The sequence below is a fragment of the Chrysochloris asiatica genome, unplaced genomic scaffold, assembly GCF_000296735.1.
Source record: "Chrysochloris asiatica unplaced genomic scaffold, ChrAsi1.0 scaffold00036, whole genome shotgun sequence".
NCBI classification, from domain to species: Eukaryota; Metazoa; Chordata; class Mammalia; order Afrosoricida; family Chrysochloridae; genus Chrysochloris; species Chrysochloris asiatica.
Genome location: NW_006408554.1, coordinates 18,122,568 through 18,143,440, shown reverse-complemented (window position 1 = coordinate 18,143,440; position 20,873 = coordinate 18,122,568). Strand labels below are relative to the sequence as shown.

At 37.1% G+C, this 20,873-nt stretch overlaps 1 protein-coding gene across 4 annotated transcripts in view; it reads left to right on the top strand.

The window, feature by feature from the left end:
- YTHDF3 (YTH domain family, member 3) overlaps positions 1-20,873 on the top strand; it is a 47,938-nt gene that overhangs the window by 9,680 nt on the left and 17,385 nt on the right. For all 4 annotated transcript variants that reach the window (XM_006860062.1, XM_006860059.1, XM_006860060.1 and 1 more), the window contains one exon: positions 6,773-8,371. In XM_006860062.1, the coding sequence (XP_006860124.1) occupies positions 6,791-8,371 (1,581 nt within the window). In that variant the 5' untranslated portion in view covers positions 6,773-6,790. The remainder of the gene's footprint in view (positions 1-6,772; positions 8,372-20,873) is intronic.

The window sequence follows — 20,873 nt, the reverse complement described above, 5'->3', positions numbered from 1 at the left end:
ATTTACCCTAGTTAAGTAGAAATTAAAAACTGTTCTGACTTTTCAAATAGTGCTATCACAGAACATTAATAAGAATTGGATTTCATTGTTAAAATGTCTCAATGTGCCAGTTTAAAGTTATATAACTATTTAAATTAAGTTCGTTGTACTTACCTAGCTTAAGTAATTAAATATTTTTCAACTAAATATTGTAGTGCATCTTTAAAATTAAATCCCTTTGCCTAATTTAACTAAAGTTCGTCTTTTGAAGGTAAAGATGTTTTTGACCAGTGATTGAAATTGTTTCATACACTTTAGATCAGTTGACTTTTGACATTTGATTGATTCAGATGAAACCCAAGGATAAAATGTCAGCTTTTCAGGTCTTAAAATTAGGTTTCCTCAACAGTGCTTCAGAATACATTGATTGAAAATTATGATTTTAATTGATATGGCTTAAAATGTCAGAGAATTTATGCATTTACATTTGAAGAATCAATTGGGAAACTAAAGTTTGTACTTGTCTTCTTGAATATTTGGGAAAATAAACTTCTACTCATGTTTATCAAAAAAGGTATGGAGAATTAAGAAAATAAAATAACATTTTAAATTTTGTTTCTATGACTGCCCTTACTTAGTTCAGATTTTTGTTATCTGTGTGCTAATATTTTCTAACTGGTTTTTCTGTATTGTCACTCAGCAATCTCCATATACCTCAAGTCTAAAGATGTCTGTGACATGTTAAAGAATTACCACAAGTTTGGAGTGAGGATGCATTTACTACATGCAGATCCTTAAAACAGCTTCCCTTCCTTCTCTATCTTTTGTCAACGTTCTCCATCAAAGTTATCCAAGAAAATAAAGTTACAGATTTTTTTGAAAATATAATTTTTTTCATGATCAGAGTCTTCCCAGTTTCTGTGTATGTTTTACATGCACACGTAGTTCTTTTTTTATTTCTGGGTTATTTGTTTCCTCCTGTTTCACGAGAGTGGTTGTTTTGTTTGTGCATTCAAATACAGCACCTGTGGTATTGTAGGATTAATATGCCTTTCCCACTAGGCTGCAAAGTGCTCCCTGTCAGAGACTTGGTCTTTTAGTCCTGAGTGCCTGGCACCTAACCACCCACTGTCCAACTCATAGCAATCCTTTATGGGGTTTCCGAGGCTATAAATCTTGTGGGAGAAGAAAAACTTCCCTCTCTCTTGCAGAGCAGCAGGTGAACTCAAACTGCATAACATAGGTTTTCTGAAAAAATCCTTATTATATGTCTATTCCTGTTGCTGCTGCTGTGTGCTATCAAGTTGATTCTGACTCATAGAGATCTTATATTTGGTTTCTGAGACTGTAAATCCTTGACAACCTTATCTTTCTGCTGCAGAGCCAACTGGTGGATTCAAATTACTACAGATGATGCTTTTAAAAAAAATAATAGATGGTACTTTTTATAATATTAAAAAATTTTTAATAGCAGTTTTTCTTAAGACATCCTTATGTACTCAGATGATACTTCTAAAAACTGTACAATCATTTATAAAATAGTAGAAGGAAATTTGACATGCAAATGTTAATTTACATTTTGAGAATTAGGAAGTCAGTGCAGGATTTTGAAAAACCTTGAATTCTTAAAAGGAGTCCTGGTGACCCAGTGGCTAGAGAACTCAGTTGATAAAATTTCAGTAGCTTGAATCCACCAGCTGCTCTGTGGCAGCAAGATGTGTCAGTAGTCTGCTTCCATAAAGATACGCAGTCCTGTATACCCCATTGGGCAGTTCTACTCTGTCCTGTAGCATTGCTATGAATCAGAATCGACTTAAAGACAATGGGTTTGGTTTGGGGGTTCTTTTAGAAATTATGTGTTAAATATATACAACGGTTAATTGGTATTTGGGATATGTATTTGAATGGAAATAAGCTGTGAACTTTAATAGCAATTTCTATTAGGTAATCATTTCTCCCTGTAATTCAAAAATCAAAAAGGCAGACATATATAATATAGCTCATATTTAAGATCACACACAACTTATATATAAGATTTCTAGAAGTTTACATTTTATTAAAAGTAAAATGCCAGATCTCAGAATTATTCTACCTGATTCTCTTGGGGATTTGCGTGATTGGATTTTGAAGACAGCAGTTAAGTGAGGTACTCTGAGCTCTACAATCCAAAAAGGTAAAACTCTTCCCTTAAGTCAGTAAATATTCTCTATCCCAGAGTTGTAATTTAATCAGGGTTGAGCATGGACCCAGTTTAAACCAATGACATCCTATGCAGATGTGAAGGAAGACAGAAAAGGAAGGGGGAAAAACTGGTCATAATCTTGGAGGTAGAAATTCAGAATCTTCCTGAAGCTTTCCCTACCTTTGTATTTAAAAAAAAATCTATGGGCACCATTAATTTACTTTTGGTTTAAGCCAGTTTGAGTTCTGTTGGCTGCTACTTGGACCTAAAGATTTTTGGTAGATACTCTCTATGTTAGGAGCTCTGGTAGCGTAGTGGTTATGAATCAGACTGCGAACCGCAAGGTCAGCAGTTCGAAACTGGCAGCCGTTCCACGGGAGAAAGATGAGGCTTTGTGCTCCCGTAAAGATATACAGCCTTGGAAACCCTGTACAGGGTCGCTATGAGTCGGAACCGACTCCACGGTACATAACAACAACAATATGGAAGTAATACTCATTTTGCTTTATACAGAAGTAGTGGTTTGGTGGTGGTAGTTTGCCTGCTAACTGGTACCAACCCATAACAATCCTGTATAGGGTTTCTTAGCCTGTAAATCTGGGAGCAGAAAGCCTTGTCTTTCTCTCAAGGCTCAGGTAGTGGATTTGAACTGTTTGCCTTGTGGTTAGCAGCCCAACATGTAACCCACTACACCACTAGGACTCTTTATGCAGAAGTATTAGCTGTTATTGCTCTATTTTGCCTCTTAGAAATTGTATTGGTACATAATAAGGCAAAAATATTAAGTTATAACTGACAGACAGTTACAATTTAGTTGTATAACAATGTCCTCATGTCTGTACAGTTGTAAGAACTTTTTCTTATTGTTCAGCTTTTTCTTGAGATATTAGAAAACCAATTTATCTACATCAGTAAGTTTGTTGTTGTCATGTCTGCAGACACAGCTACCCTGTATAAGGTTTCCAAGCTTGATGAGTTTGAATTGCCGACCTTGCAGTTGAAAGCTTAGCTTAATAAATAAATGACGTTTTAAGAAAACCTTTCTTCTTTTTTATAGTTTAGTATTCAAATTAAAACCAAAAACTTAAGGTAAAAAACTATGTTGTGTGCTGTGGTGTCGGTTCCGACTCATAGTAACCCTGTATATACCGGATTTCTGAGGCTGTAAATCTTTCCGGGAGCAGAAAGTGTCATCTTCACCTACAGAACTGTGGGTAGCTTTGAACTGCTGGTATTGCAATTAGCAGCCTGACTTGTAACCACTATGCTACCAGAGCTCCTTCAATAGCACTTAACTCTCTTCTTGCTCTAAACTACTAGAGCGAAAACCTAAGCCTTTCTAAAAACAAAACAAAAAACAAACCCATTGTCATCAAGTAGATTCTGACTCATAGCAACTCTTTGTAAAAAATTAGTGTCTTGGTGTGGCTCTATAGGATAAGCACGGAACTGTTAACCTCAAGGTTGGCAGTTCAAATCCACCAGCCCACTCCCCAGAGACCTTATACAGGGTCACCATGCATTTGAGCCAACTCTACAGCACTCACCAACAGAAAGAATTGAAAAATAAATGTGATTAGCATTTTTTATAAACAAAGGGCCACCTATACAATGTACTTATGGATTCTAATCAAGTTGTTATCACACCCCAATGTGTCAGAATAGAACTATTCCATAGAGTTCTGCTGATTAAATATATATAGCATCAGCCCTTGCTTCCAGGGCACCCTGAGTGAACTTGAATTCCAGTATTTAACAGCCAAGTGTATTAACTTTTTGCTCAGTTCAGGGGTTAGTAGTAGCACTTTGAACATTTCTGTAATCAGCAACAGCAGTCTAGCCAAAGCTGATTGACTGATTGATGGTAACTGTATTGAAAACACATTTTTCTTTCTTTTAAGTTTATTAGCAATAGCACCTAATGGAGCACTTTTAATAGTTTAGACTTTTATGATTTAAACTATATAATTTCTATAAGATCACTAATTTAGGAAAGACTAGTAAAAGTAGCCCAGGTATGGCATTGTAGGGTGCTGAGTACCTACTGCAGAGTTGGTGGTTCAAACCCACCAGCTTTTCCTTGGAAATGCTATACAGGGTCACTAAGAGTCAGGAGTGACTCAATGGCACTTAACAACAAAGTAACTAAAAGTAATGAGTTTTAAAGAATAATTATATCTAATAAATGTTATCATACCCAGGAGGAATTGGGTCTGTTTCCCAACCATTGAGGTGAAAGAACTGGGAGTGTGGTGTGGGGTTGTTCATTGAAGAAATAACCTAAATTAGGCTACTAGATTAAACCAGGGATGGATAAATCCTTGCCCTGCTTTTGTTTAACCATTGAGCTTTTGAAAAGGTTAAAAAAAAAAAAAAATTAATATGTAGCAGAGACTGGATGTGACTCTGTAGCCCTTTAATTTGTAAACCCCTGAATTCAACTATGACTAAAGACAAAATAAGAGGTTAATATGTAGCTTTTTGTAGAATTCAGCGATTATAATGGTGAAATAATAATCACCATAAGTTGAGTATAATTTTAGAGAAAGCATGAACTTAAAAACTTTCTATCTGATCTGCTTTTTAAATCCCACATCCAGGCAAGGACTAAGGCCAAATACCCCTGCCAACATTTAAACATAGACACTTAGTACCTTTCTATTCAGTCGAGTTCTACTCTTCCTCCATATGTAATGTATTCACTTCCCCATTTTTTTCACTTAACTATGCATTGTTTCTTTGGCAATTTGTTAAATATTAAGATTATGATAGAAAAGGATGTGTTTGAGTAATTCTGTTTAAAATATAAAGACAAAATTTTAAATCTTTTCGTTGATTTTATATGTTCATTTACACTAGCTGAAATTCGGTTAATCCCCCTCCCTTTGGAGTTTTATATTTCATTGACTGACTTATAGACAGTTGCATCAGTTGCAGGGTGTGTCTCAAGTGACTTGTTAGAAATAATAAAGCATGTCAGTTTAAAGTGATACGCTTTTAAAAAAATAACTTAGAATAAAATTAAGGTAGTATCTGTGATACCATATATTTGTATTGATATGTTTTCTTGTTTGTCCTAGTGTGACGCTGTAGGATAAGTGCCGGACCGCAGGGTCTGTGTGCAAAGTCACCAGTTCACACCCACCAACAATCCCCTGGAAACCTATACAGGGTTGCTATAAGTCGGAACTGACTCAGTGGCACTTAGCCACAATAGCAACTTGTCTTGAGTGGGGAGACAGCTGCAGAATAGTCCACAGAGTATACCAGCAGTACAATGAGTTGAGACTTTTGCTCCAATGATGTGGACCTTTGCTCCACATCAACACTACTGGTGTGTTTGAACCACCAACCTTATTGTGGTTATATTAGCAGTCCAGTGCTTATCCTGCAGCACCATACCAGGGAGCTTAGAATAAGATTGTCTCTACATATGACGTGAGTCGCAAATCTCCAAAATGGTGTTGACCATTGCAAGGAAATGCTAGTTCGGACTTAGTGGAATTTTTACACCTTAAGTATAAATTCTAAAACTCTAAGGCTTTTGAAATCATGCTTAATCAAATGATTGAGTATCTATAATTAGATAATTATTTGGCATAAGAAACCCATTTTAAATGAAATCCCTAAAAAAATTTTACATTCACTTCTGAAGGAATGCATTTCAGTATGTTTTATATTGAATTTGGTGTCTTGATTTTGGCAGATCAGTAAATGACCATCTATTATGCACTGTCAAAGTCGATCTAATTTTAGTGGTTCTAATCAGGAAAGTAATAACTTGTCTAAAGTTTAAACAACAGAAAAATGGGTTTCTGTTATATTTGGAAATAACATGTTAGGATTTTATTTTGTTTTGAGTATGAACAAGCAAAACCAACAAATCTGGGTTATACTCTAGGCATCTCAGAGTCCTGGTGTGGCGCTGTAGGATAAGCACTAGACAGTAAAGTTACTTTTGGTTTGAACTGCAGTGTTGGCGGTTCAAACCCACCAGCTGTTCATTAGAAATGCTATACAGAGTTGCTGTGAGTCAGAACCAACTCGATGACACTTAACAACAATAGGCATCTTAGATCTTTTTTTCCCCCTTTACAGTATGAGCATTTCCCCATTTTTGTTTACTTATGAAAGCACAGTATTTGATAGCTGAACTGATTCTTATTATATGAACTAAGTCCTATATTTGATGGTTTGATTGTTAATTTTTTAATAAAGCAGTTGTTTAAAAATACAGCTGGCAAAATCTGTAGATCTGCATTTTGTAGAAATTACAGATTCTATTAATGATTACCTTTTTAGTGACAAAATCTATAGATCTGCATTTTGTAGAAATTACAGTATTAATGTTTCCAGAGGAGCTAGTTTTCAAAAACGACCCAAACCTTATAAGTGATTTTTAACAAGTATTTTTTAAGAGTGGTTATTAGCTCATTTTTCTGTTGCTAAGATTTGTTTTGTAATTTGTAAGTTTAATGTTAGTTACAACAGGTTTGTCTTTTTCATTTATATGAAACTGTTTGGTTTTAATCTTTCATATGTCTTTATTTTTTTCTTTTTACTTAACTCTTGAGGACATTTCGCTACTGATTGCCATCTTTTGTTTTCCAGAGTAACAGCTATCCACCAATGTCAGATCCATACATGCCTAGTTACTATGCTCCATCCATTGGATTCCCATATTCTCTTGGTGAAGCAGCATGGTCGACTGCTGGAGACCAACCTATGCCATATCTGACAACCTATGGACAAATGAGTAATGGAGAACATCATTATATACCAGATGGTGTATTTAGTCAACCTGGGGCATTAGGAAATACCCCTCCGTTTCTTGGTCAACATGGATTTAACTTTTTTCCTGGTAATGCTGATTTCTCTACATGGGGTACAAGTGGATCTCAGGGACAATCAACACAAAGTTCTGCTTATAGTAGCAGTTATGGCTATCCACCTAGTTCTCTTGGGAGAGCTATTACTGATGGACAGGCTGGATTTGGCAATGACACTTTGAGTAAGATGCCTGGCATAAGCAGTATTGAGCAAGGCATGACTGGACTGAAAATTGGTGGTGACCTGACAGCTGCAGTGACAAAAACTGTAGGTACAGCCTTGAGCAGCACTGGTATGACGAGCATTGCAACCAATAGTGTGCCCCCAGTTAGCAGTGCAGCACCTAAACCAACCTCCTGGGCTGCCATTGCCCGAAAGCCTGCGAAACCTCAACCGAAACTTAAACCCAAGGGCAATGTGGGAATAGGGGGTTCTGCTGTGCCACCACCTCCTATAAAACACAACATGAATATTGGAACTTGGGATGAAAAGGGGTCAGTGGTAAAGGCTCCACCAACCCAACCAGTTCTGCCTCCTCAAACTATAATCCAGCAGCCTCAGCCATTAATTCAACCACCACCTTTGGTGCAAAGCCAACTGCCTCAACAGCAGCCTCAGCCACCACAACCACAGCAGCAACAAGGACCTCAGCCACAGGCCCAGCCTCATCAAGTGCAGCCCCAACAACCACAGCTGCAGAATCGCTGGGTAGCTCCTCGTAACAGAGGAGCAGGTTTCAATCAGAGCAATGGAGCGGGCAATGAAAACTTTGGTTTAGGTGTTGTTCCTGTCAGTGCTTCACCTTCTAGTGTGGAAGTGCATCCCGTGCTGGAAAAGCTAAAGGCCATAAACAACTATAATCCCAAAGACTTTGATTGGAACCTGAAGAATGGACGTGTGTTTATAATCAAAAGTTATTCTGAAGATGATATACATCGTTCCATTAAGTACTCTATCTGGTGTAGTACTGAGCATGGTAATAAGCGTTTGGATGCAGCTTACCGTTCCCTGAATGGGAAAGGTCCACTCTATTTACTCTTCAGTGTGAATGGTAGTGGACATTTTTGTGGAGTGGCTGAGATGAAGTCTGTGGTGGACTATAATGCATATGCTGGTGTCTGGTCTCAGGATAAGTGGAAGGGCAAATTTGAAGTTAAATGGATCTTTGTTAAAGATGTCCCCAATAACCAATTACGGCATATTCGTTTAGAAAATAATGACAACAAACCAGTTACCAATTCAAGGGACACTCAAGAGGTACCCCTAGAAAAAGCTAAGCAAGTGCTTAAAATAATTGCTACTTTCAAGCATACCACCTCAATCTTCGATGACTTTGCACATTATGAAAAGCGTCAAGAAGAGGAGGAAGCCATGCGTAGGGTAAGAGTACAGCAACTTTTGTGTATAGGGTCTTTTACTAAGGGTGGGATCATGTATGAGTATCCTTAATACATTGAGTTTAAGAACTTTACTCTGTGGGAAACTAACCAGTATAAGAAAATGCTACAAATTCTCCTTGAAGGCTTCTGTGCCCTTTCTGAGTAATTCCTTTTCAAGAGTAAACCCTACTTTGAATTTGCTTCCTGCATATTCATACTACTTGCTGTTCATCAAAGTTGATCGAGTTCTATGTTTTGATTTAAGTAGAGTTTTATGTTCCTAGGTAGCATAAAACTGTATGCATGCTAACTGAATGGTTGGTAGTTCAAGTATGAAAAAATGGTGATTTACTTTTGAAAAATAAGCCATTGAAAATCCGTGGAGCACAGTTCTTACTCAGTTATATATAGGGCCTGATTTGGAATCAACTCAATGTCACTTTTTTTTTTAGACAATTTGTAAACTTATCTCATGAGAAAATGTGTTTGGTGTTTGAAGCAAAGAACTTTTAAATAAATTTTTGAATATTTACTCTGTGTATCTATGAGAAATAATTTTTGTTTTTTTAGCCTAAAACTTCTGAAGCATTTTTGTAATTTGTTTACTAAAAGTACTTGTACAAAATACACAGTGAGGATTGTACATTAGAGAATCAGCTTAGAGATGGAAAGAACATGCAGAGTTTGATATCTGATTTTATTTTCCTTTTGTGTGTTTGTATCATTCTGGCCATAATTTGCTTATAGGACTACTTAGGGTTGGGCAGTGTTTTCTCTTCTGAACTATAAGAGAAAGTTTGGGGCCTCTTGTTAAGAGGAAAGAAAGAGTGAATGTTGGAATAGCTAACCAGCTAATTTTTTTCATAGTCAATGCATTTAAACTTCTTTTCAAAGGAAGCAGGGGGTAAACTTAAAAGCTCTTCTAACAATCTTTGTTATATGGAAACCTCCTGTATAGAAAATTAAGATAAAGCAGGAATTTAATTCTCTATCTGTACAAAATGTGATGCTCTTGTTTCATTTCTGTGTGTGAACTTATATGTCTTAGGCTTCTTGGTTCTGCACAGATGGGGACTGCTTCATCCAACATTCCTCAGTGGTGAGTGAAGTTAAAATGATTCTTAGTGCAGTAACTTTCAAACCTTAAGATCTTTTAAAAGCATTTGGGATGCTGGTGTACATTTTTAAGAAGTACCCCATGTGATTCTGGTGATAGTGATTGCTGTATTTAACTATTAGGAACTTTGCCTTGGAGTAATAAAAATGACCAAGGCCCTGGCTGAGTTTAACTTTTAATTGTTGGATAAAATTGAACTTTATAGATAAAGACATCTTTTAAAGAAGCTGTGTACAGGAATATTTATTATTATTAATCCAAATAAGTTGAAACCTAACTACCCCTGCTGCCACTGAGTCGATTCTGACTCATAGTGACCTTATAAAACAGAAGAGGACTGTTCCCTAGGGTTTCCGAGACTGTAAATCTATGAGAACAGTCTAGTCTTTCTCCCACAGAGTGGATTTGAATCAACAATCTTGCCGTTAGCACTCCAGCACTTAACCCACTACTTTATTCAATATTGTAGTAAAATGTTTTCTGTACATGAACTCATTATAGGATGAGCTGATTTTTAGATAATTTAGAGAAATTGGACAGTCGAATCTTTCATTAAGCGTGGTTTTTGTACTTAAAGCAATTGATTTCCATGGAAGTCGGATGAGATTATCCAAAGGAGAAAAGATTTATGTCAAGGAAATAATGATCAACCTTTTTTCCTTCCTCGTCTAGAGAAACAGTGTTAGTTAAATGTCTTCTCTACCCTAGTCTATAGTGTCAAAATTTTATTATTTTTAATATGTCATTGTTTTCAGGAGTTATTTATGATATTAATATTGTTTCATAACTGCATAAAACCAAAACCAAACCAACTGCCAGCAAGTCAGTTCCAACTCATACTGACCAAAGAGCTTCTGAGACCATTTTGAACCGTAATAGACCTTGCAAATGGCATACATACACAAAGATTTAAACTTACACATTTTAATTGTTTTGTGGTTTACTGCCAGTCTTGTAACGGATCTAACCCACTTTTGACTTTTTTTTATTTTGCTTCTTATTTAACTTATTTCTATCATTTTAATTTTTTTTTTTTTTTAAGGAAAGCTAAGTAACATATTTTAAACCTTTACAGATCCAGACGTATCTTTCTTTGGCTCTGTAACTTGAATAACAGTTTAGGTGGGTATGGTGCTATGGGTTAATTTGTTGTACTGCAAAGTCGGTTTGAACCACAAGGTTGGCCGTTCCTTGAGAACCCTGTATGGGTCACTATGGGTTGAAACTGACTTTATGGCATTGAACAACATTCTTGGGCTACATATTTTTCCACTCAAAATAATGTAGGTTTTGCTTTATAGTTTTATAATATAGAGTAGTCTGCATTTTCTTAATATGTAAATAGGCTGTTTTGTGTTCACAAAAGATTTTTATTATTTTTTCTTGTAATTTTTGTATGAGAGATGTGTAGAAAACCAGACCCACTGCCATTGTGTTGGTTTTGATTCATAGCTGCTCTATGGGACAGAGTAGAATTGCTCCATACTATATCTGACACTATAAATCTGTACTTAAGTAGACAGCCGTATGTTTCTCCTGCAGAACAGGTGGTGAGTTCAAATTGTTTGCCCTTTGGTTAGAAGCCCAGCACTTAACCCACTGGACCACCAGGGCTTCTTTGAGGGAAGTGTATAGTATGAATTTAGGATTTTCCTTAGTCTTTAGTCTAGAAGCCCAGTTTTTTTTTTTGTTGTTTTTTCTATTCTCTAGCAATATTGACTTACTATATTTGCTTTGCTTTGTGTGGATTATTATTCTGAAATTTTGAATTTGTTTGCCTAATTGAATCCAGCTCCCTTTTACATTCCTTTTCTCTTTTTTCCCCCCACCATTTTACTTTAGATGAAAATTTAAACAGCAGTTGTTTTCCATTCAGCAATTCATGTGCAAATTGCTTTCTGACTTTGGTTGCTGTCCTAGCAAAGGGTCTGCACTTTCCAAATCCCACCCTGCCTTACCTGTTTCTATCTCTAGTTTCCTTGCCATCTTATCTTTTGCTTTGGAATAAACTTTGCCTGTTTGATTTCATTTAGTTGATTGTTATAAGGAGCACATTCCTTATGGATGTTCTGCTAATTTTTTTATGCCAATCTATTATAATTTGCTAGAACAGAACTTCTGATAGTGATCTTAGTTCTAGGTTGAAAGAATGTCTCAGGGCAATAGTTTCAGGTTCTTCCACTCTCCTGTATTATAAATATGAGTTTTGTTCTACATTTTTCTTCCATTTTTAACTAGGACCTTTTAATTTCCCATTGTCAAAGCTATTGGTAGAAGTTGCTGAGTGGTGGTGGTGGTGATGTGCCGTGGCTGTAAATCTTTACAGGAGCAGAAAGCCGGTAGTTTCGAACTGCTGGCCTTGCGGTTCACAGCCCGATTCGTAACCACTACGCTACCAGAGCTCCTTAAGTTGCTGAGTTGTTGTTAAGTGCCATCGAGTTGGTTTTGACCTATAGCAACCCTGGATAGGGTTTCTGAGGAGCAGCTGGTGAGTGTGAACCCCCAACCTTGCAGTTCAAATGGTTTTGCAGTCTGGCACATTAACCCACAGCGTCACAACAGGACTCCCAAGTTGCTGAGTACAATCTAGTTATTCTGGACTCAGGATAGAAGAGGCCATAGTTCATGTTGGTGACTAGTTCTGTGGACTTTTTTTTTTTTTTTTTTTTTTTAGCCTTTGGTTTCTTCACACTACTTTGCTCCAGACAGGAAGAGATCAATAGTTGTAGCTTAAATGCCCGCTCTTAAACTTGTAAGACCCCAGATACTATGCACCAAACAGGGATATAAAACGTCTTTATGTTCTGTATTATGCCAGTTGAGCTAGATGTCCCCTGAGACAATGGTTCCTAACCTTCAATCGTAGTTACTCAGCCTCATGCAGTATTTGTATAAGTCTAAGAAATTGTCCTAACTGCTCCCTGTGTGCTGTATTTTATATATATAAATATACATGCACCATATGCAAATAAGAATGCAGGGTTGCTATTAGTAGGAACCGACTCGCCTGCACTTAACAACAAACAGCATAACCGTATAAGCATGTGTATACACTCCCAAACATTCTTCTACTCTATATAGCATACATATCTGCCTATGTAGTCACTCAGATTTTGGATTGTTATTGCTATTGTTGATGAATTGTGTGAAGTTTGTGGGAAAATTCAAGAAGTTTGTGGGAAGTTTCCATTATTTTTCATTCCATTTTCCACAAACTTCTTGAAGTCCCTTTGTATATGATATAGTCATTATTGTAGTTCTCCTTTATTCTTGCCTATCTCTGAGTGCCTTCATTTGCCTTGGCCACATTGTGCTGACTACCTTCACATTGTGTACTGTCTTTCCCTTCAACAGAATTAACATGTGTCTACTATCTATTAGTGATTCTTCCTCCCTCTCTCTCCTTTTCCTGATAACCATCAAAGAATGTTGCTTTCTGTGAGTAACCTTTTCTTAACTTTTTATTAAAATGGTATATAGTATTTGCCTTTTTGTGGTTGATTTACATCACATGGCATAATGTCTTCCAGGTTCATCCATGTTATTATAAGATACTTTGCAGACTTATAATTGCAAAATATTCCATTGTACGTATATATTGCATTTTGTATATCCATTCATCCGTTAATGGACTAGTTTTCTTGAATTTCTTGATCCTGAATTCTTTGTGGTTTTGTGTTTAAAACTTACTTCTACTTCCCGTAATATACTTTTTGAAACTACTTCCTCATATTTTTTGTTAATTTGTATACTGTAAAATTGTAAATTCTTGGTGTGGCCCCTTTGTAATCAGACCTTCTACTCCTAATTCCTGCCAACCACAAATCTGTTCTCTGTTTCTATAAAACATTATCCATAATTTCATATGTATGGAATCACATTGTGTGTAATCTAATGAGAGTGACTTTCACTCAGCATAATGTCTTTGTAATTCATCTATGTCAGTACTTCTCTTGTATGGATGCCCCCATTTGTTATCCATTGGGTGTAGTTTTTGGCAAATGTTAATAAGACTTCTAAAAGCATTTGTGTGCATACTCTTTTGTAATTAAAAAATTTTACAAAGTAGATGGTAAAATTGATGTTTTCAAGATACACAGTTCTTAGTTTGAATACTTATAGATTCATGTTGTTGTTAGATTCATGTTTGTTGTTATGTGCCATGGAGTCGGTTCTGACTCATAATGACGCTGTACAGGGTTTCCGAGGCTGTAAATCTTTACAGGAGCAGAAAACCTCATCTTTCTCATGCAGAACCGCTGGTAGTTTCAAATACTGACCCTGAGGTTCTCAGCCACTATGCTACTAGAGCTCCTTAGATTCATGTTGGCTACTACTACTACCAGAGTCAGGAATCAGAACAATTATATCATACCTCCAAGAAATACCTTAGTGTTCACATCCCTACTTCCATGACTAGTGTCTGGCAGCCACTAGTGTATACTGACTATAGTTTTGCTATACCTTTTTTTTTTTTGCCACCTCCCGCCAATAAAAAACAAAACCAAAACACAAAAAAGAAATGTCTTTCCTGTTTAGTCATCATTGAATCAAGATGTTTATTCAGCCCCAAAATCAAGTCTTTTTTTTTTTTTGACCTACTCTACTTTAATACCTGGAGTTCTGGTGTGGTGCCCTATGAGCTAAATCACTGGAACGCAAGGTCAGTTTGAATCCCCAGGTTGGTGATTTGAAACCCTTTACAGGGTTGCTATGAGTCAGAACTGACTCAATGGCACTGAACAACAGCATAGCTTTGCTATCTGGTGTTGATAGTTGCATATACCCTGCTAATGGCAAATGGGAGAATCTGTTATATATTAACTTTACCAGCTACGTGATTCTTCAGCTTGTGGAAGGTAAGAAGGAAGATAGTTGACTTTCTTTTCCGTTTGAAACCACAGTGTCAGGAATCAGTTTTTACTATATACTGCTTGGCATTTTAGCACCGTGTCTTTTTCTAATTTTCTGTCGTTAACTCTTTGCCAGTCAAAGTTTTATTATTTGTCAATTTGTTTTTCTTTGATGTGCTTGCCTTTAGGTTTCCCAGCATGCTTTCCAATATTCTTGGTATCCCAGTAATGAAGATTGAACTTTCTTGTCTATTCTGAGTCCTCTTTGATGACATCCAAAAGCATAAAGTACCATGTTTTTATGAAAATAACACCTTATTAATACTCCATTTCAATGTATTGGGTGCATGGTTTGCATAAAAAGACAAGTGGTATTTTGCTAGTATTTCCATTGAAAAAAAATTTTTTTACTTCATATAAAAGAGTTGCAAGTTAGTATTTCAGAACCTCGTTTAGTATAACCTCATCTGTATTGTATCTAGCTGCAATTCCTCAAAGCTCACATGTTGGACAGTCACATTTCCCCAGGTGAATATCTTTCAGACTTTAAATACAGTAACTGGGTTGCTGTCACTGCTATTTGACGACCCCTTGTGTTGTGTGTGAGAGTGGGGTTGGTTTTCAGTGGCTGATTTTTCAGAAAGAGATCTTGAGGCAAGGCATCTCTGTGTGAATTCAAGCTTCCAAGTTTTTGTTTAATAGCTAGGCACTTTTATGGTTTGCTCCACCCAGGGATTCATTGAGTAAAATAGGATTTCTTAAAAGAAAAAGTCACCAAAGAGCACTAATTATGAAATAAATGATTGATAAATCTGACTAGATTTAAATTAAGAACTTCTGTTTAGGAAAAGATGCCTTAAAGAAAGTGAAAAACACAAGTTAAAGATATGAAACATATTTTTCTTGTTAAGTGCCATTGAGTTGATTCTGACCCATAGCAACTCTGTATAGGGTTTTCAAGAAGCAGCTGGTGAGCTTGAACCACAGACTTTTCAGTTCAAATGACTTTGCAGTCTGATGCATTAGCCCACAGTGCCACACCAGGACTCTGTGAAACATGTAATGGACCAAAAATTGCTATCAAGAATATATAAAGAACTAGGAGTCAGTTTTTGTTTTTTTTTAAGAAAGCATAAATAAACCAATAGAAAGGTGGCTAAAAAGATGGATAGGCATTTCATGAGGGGAAAAAAATGTGATTGGTGCAAATGTAAAAAGATCATTAGTTTACTCATAATGAAATAACCAGTAGCTATCAAGTTCATTCTGCTGTGCATAGGGTCACTATGAGTCGGTACCAACTCGATGGCACCTAACAACAACACATCAAGTTGGTTCCAACTCACAACCTCATACGTTTCAGAAGTTGGGCTCCTTAAGGTTTTCAGTGTTTATAATCTTCTGAAAAGGAGGTCTGGTATTGTAGTGGTTACAAGTAGGGCTGTTAACCTCAGGGTCAGCAGTTAGAAATTACCATGCATTCCTTGGGTGAAAAATAAGGCTTTCTGCTTCCGGAAAGATTACAGCCTTGGAAACCATACGCAGGGTTGCTATGAGTCAGAACTGACTCCACAGCATACCACCACCACCACCAATCTTTTAACAGTAACTAATGTTAAGTGCTGTGGACTCGGTTCCAACTCCTAGTGACCCCATATAGGGTTTCCAAGAGGCTGATGGTGGGTTTGAAGTAAGCAGTCCAGTGCTTTTATCCTTCAGCTCCACACCACGCGGTTGTTGTTGTTATGTTCCATCGAGTCAATTCCCTTCATAGGATTTCTGAGAGCAGCTGTTGAGTTTGAACTGCCAACATTGTGCTTCGTAGTCCAGTGCTGATCCTACAGCGCCACAACACATCAGGTGGGTGTTGTCGAGTGTCATTGGTTTCAGGTCATAGGAGCCCTATTTTCTAGGAGCAGCTGGTGAGTTTGAGCTGCCCACCTTGAGGTTCAAACTGACCTTCACAGTTTAATGCTTATCCTGCAGCACGACATCAGGTTTGCTGTTGTTAATTGCCGTCGAATCAGTTCTGACTCATAGTGACCCTGTATCAGGTTTGTGAGGTGTGCTGGCTGGTGAGCAACCATTGACGTTGCAGGTCAAACATCCCTTGCAGTCTAGCCCATTAATGCACAATGCCACAATAGCATGTGATCATCAGGTAGTGGTGTGTTGTTAAGCACTGTGGAGTCATTTCTGACTCATAGCGACCCGTGCAGGGTTTCCGAGACTGTAAATCTTTACGAGAGTAGAAAGTCTCATCTTTCTCCCGCAGAACGGCTGGTAGTTTTGAACTGCTGACCTTGAGATTAGCAGCCCAATTTGTAACTACTAAGAAATACAAATCAATGCTAAAATGGGGTAGTATTTTATCTTTTTGCCTCATTTTCCTTAAGCAGCTGTAACAGTAGGGTTTTTTTTGAACTACTCTGCTTGATACTTATCTATTAACCAAACAAATAAAACTATTTCCAAAGAAGATTACAGCCACACTCACAGGCATAGGAGTTACAAAACCAACACATTTGTGGGGAGGGGACATAATATAATCCATAGCACCATTTGTCGCTTTAAAGAATAATTTGTTTTTTCATCGTTCGGGAGGCTAAAAGTTAAAATCAGGATCTTATTCGTGATTATTTTTCGTTGTTAAGACTGTTTGTTATTATCTCTTTGACTTGTAAACTGTCCCCAAATGATATCTGTTTTTCCTCTGGTGGATGCAGATTTAGAATAAAAGATTTAAAACCACCCTAAAACTGAAAAACTCTCTGCCATGGAGTTAGTTCCAACTCATTGCAACTTTATAGGATAGAGTAGAAATGTATTGTAGGATTTCTGAGACTGTTAGTCTTAAGTGAACAGAAGGCCTCATCTTTCTCCAGAGAGCAGTCGTGTGTTCATATCCCTGACCTTTTGGTTATCAGCCTAATGCTTAACTCAGAGCGCCACAAGGGCTCCTGGAACCACTCTTGTTAAGTGTCATTGAGTCGGTTCTTACTCATAGCAACACTATATAGTGGTTTCCAAGGAATGGCTGGTGGGTTTGGATTATTGTCCTTGTGGTTAGCAGTTCAGTTCTTACCCTACAGTACCACACCAGGACTCCAGAACTACCCTTGGAGTCGGTTCCAATTCATAGCGACCATGTACAGGGTTTCCAAGGCTGTAAATCTTTACGGGAGCAGAAAGCCTCATCTTTCTCCCGAGGAACAGCTGGTAGTTTCGAACCGCTGACCATGAGGTTCGCAGCCTGATTCATAACCACTACACTTCCATACCCTTTTACTAAGTGCCATCAAGTCAGCTCTAAGTCGTCGTGACCCTGTATAGAATTTCCAAGGAACAAGTGGTAGGTTGGACTGCCAATTGTTTGATTTTAGTAGTTCCAGCCATAGCAACCCTGTATAGGATTTCTGATGAGCGCTGTTAAAGCTAGAACCACCGACCTTGTGGTTCAGCCCAAGCTTGCAGTCCAGTGTATTAATCCACAGTGCCATACCAGGTCTCTAGAACACCTTGTACTTAGTTGTAATTTACTAACAGAGCAAAGAAAAGCCTATTACCAAACAGGATAAATCCATACCCACAGGTTACAAAAGTTGCAAATCCATCACTTTTTGGAGAATATAATTTAATCCGTGGAGTTCTGGTATGGTGCTGTAGGATAAGCACTGGACTGCTAACCACAAGGTTGGTGGTATTGTTCAACCCAAAAGTTTTCTTATACAGTTGCAGATGGGGCGTAAACTTTTATATGTTTAAGTGAATACTCTGATGAAACATTAAGTAGTATTTTAAATAGGATGATTCTTTTCTGAATACTGTTGGTAGGAGACAGGGTGATTTGTTTTACATTTTGTAGCATATATTTGTTTTCAGGTTTTTTCCCCTCAGATTTGTGTTATTAGGTCTACAGGAGATTTAATGGTATGCTATGGTACAGTGAATGACCTACAGTTTATCAGGTTAATCATAAATCTGTGGGAGGTATTTCCTCCATATTGTAATAGTAAATTTGTTGTTGTTATGTGCCGTGGAGTTGGTTCTGACTCATAGCAACCCTGAACAGGGTTTCTGAGTCTGTAAATTCTTTACTGGAGCAGAAAGCCTCATCTTTCTCTTGCGGAACAGCTGATAGTTTCATACTGCTGACTCTGAGGTTAGCAGCCCGGTTCGTAACCACTATGCTATCAGAGCTCCTTTGTAATAGTAAATAATCACCACTAAATGAACCACATTTCTGTCAGCTTTCTTTAGTGGCGTATACATAATGGTTTTAGTGAATATGGGTTTATATAACTGGAAAAATTTTAAGCTGAATTATTCTGTTGATTTAATAATTTATTTTTAAACAATAACATTCCGTTTCTTAATTTAGAATAGATTTGTCTTGGAATAGAGTATATTTCCAGCAAAAGGCGTTGTAGATAAGATTCATTCTTCAATAAGGGTAAATAAACAGATCTGATAACTAACTTTACATGTTGTTTTTTTGAGTGGCTTAAATCATTTTCTTCAAAATGTCAAGATTTCTTTAGTGTATTTTATCCTTACTCATGCAATATATTATTGATGAAGGTAGAGAAGAATACAATCATTTTCCTTAACAGTTTTTAATTTATGTTAATATTCAGTACCAAATTACCGAGGGCATTACTACTAACCATATAAACTTTTTTTGTGAATTATTGAATTATCTATTGGCTACCCATGGGATTTCACCCAAACTTTGTGTGTTAGAACAGCGCACATTTTAGGAGCCGTGTAGATTCGATGAACTGAAACTATTGCCCTGAGATCATCTGTAAACCTCAAGTCAAAAACATTCTGTAAAAATATCCTTCTCAACCAAACAGTATTTTATCTTAACTGGTAAAAAATGCCTGCTTTGAGCATTATGCTTCTTAAGAACTATCTATATGGGATCAAATTGACAATAACAACTTGAAAGATTAGATAAGAACCTTACAGCCAGTGAATTTAGGTTAATGGAAGATGAATAACTTAGAAAAAGGGATTGAGAATTTAAACTACTTATTTTAGAACTTTTGTGGGTCAGGAATGTAGGCATGCTTAGTTGGCTTCTCAGCTTCAGGGAAAAGATTTGCTTCCGAGCTAATATGGTTGTTGCCTGATATAGTGGTATTTTCTTGGATGAGAATCAGCATAGAACCAGTTCTCTTGAGGCAAGTCACTCATTATGTCCAACACCTACTCCGCCTTCTGCCGTCCAGTTGATTCTGACTCAAAGTGACCCAGACAGCCTCATCTTTCTCCTGCCAAGCCACTGGTGGGTTTGAAATGCTGACCTTGTTATTAACAATCCAGTGCTTATCCTACAGTACTCCTAGGGCTCTTTAGCACATATTCAGGGGGAGGGAATTATACACAGGCATGAATTCCATCAAGCAGAGAGATTACGTTGTGTATCAGAAATTGCCTGCCAGAACTACATTAAAGCCTTTTTACAAATAACCTGTGTGACTATATCAAACCATGGTGTATATAGTTTGTATTTGTGATGTTATAGACAGTATTTTGCATAACTATGATATCCTTAACACCTTAGTTTTTTTTAAAAAAAAAGATTATACCTGGTGAATATAATTATGCTTGGGAGTACCAAGAAGTCAAAGTAAAGTTAAGATTGGCCTTGAAGGGTAGGTTTGATCTGGTATTGTAAGCAGAAGAGTATTGTTCACCACATGTAGAATGCCTCCAACTTGTGTTACTTACTCTCAGATATGGTGTTCCCATTGTGTGCATAGTGGAATTGCTCCTTAGGCTTTTCAGGGCTATGTGACCTTCAAAAGCAGATCTCCAGGCTTGTCTTCCCAGGCGCCTCTGGGTAACTTTGCTCTAATTTTTGAGTGAAACTAACTTTATTGTCTCTTGGCAGAAAACTTTGAATTTACTGAAAGATGTTGCAACTCTAGTATCTTACACAGATGATGAATCAATAATTGATACTGCATTTGAAATAACATTTAAGAGGCAATAGAAAAGTATTCAGGAGTCTGTAATTTTAAAAACTGATAAAATAATTATACTTGTGAAAGATAGTCTGGAATATAATAGCTTTACTATTTAAGGAGTCACACATATTGTACCCCAAAATAATAGTGGAACATGGATTCTTCTGCTGGGCCTCTGTTCTGTGTACCTGCTGAGTCTTTATTGTCTGAGTTTCTGCTAGCATACATCTTGTATTCTAGTCAAACATAAGTTGTTGTTAGTTACTATTGAGTAGATTCTAACTGTAGATTGTTGTTGTTGTTAAGTGCCATCGAGTCGGTTCCGACCCATAGCGACCCTGTACAGGGTTTCCGAGGGTGTAAATCTTTACGGGAGTAGAAAGCCTCATCTTTCTCCCGTGGAGCGGCTGGTAGTTTCGAACCACTGACCTTAAGGTTCGCAGCCCGATTCATAACCACTACGCTACCAGATTACCCTAAGGTTTTTTCAAAGTTGTGACCTTTCAGAAGCAGATTTTTCCTTTGTTGTTGTTGTTGTTAGGTGCGATTGAGTTG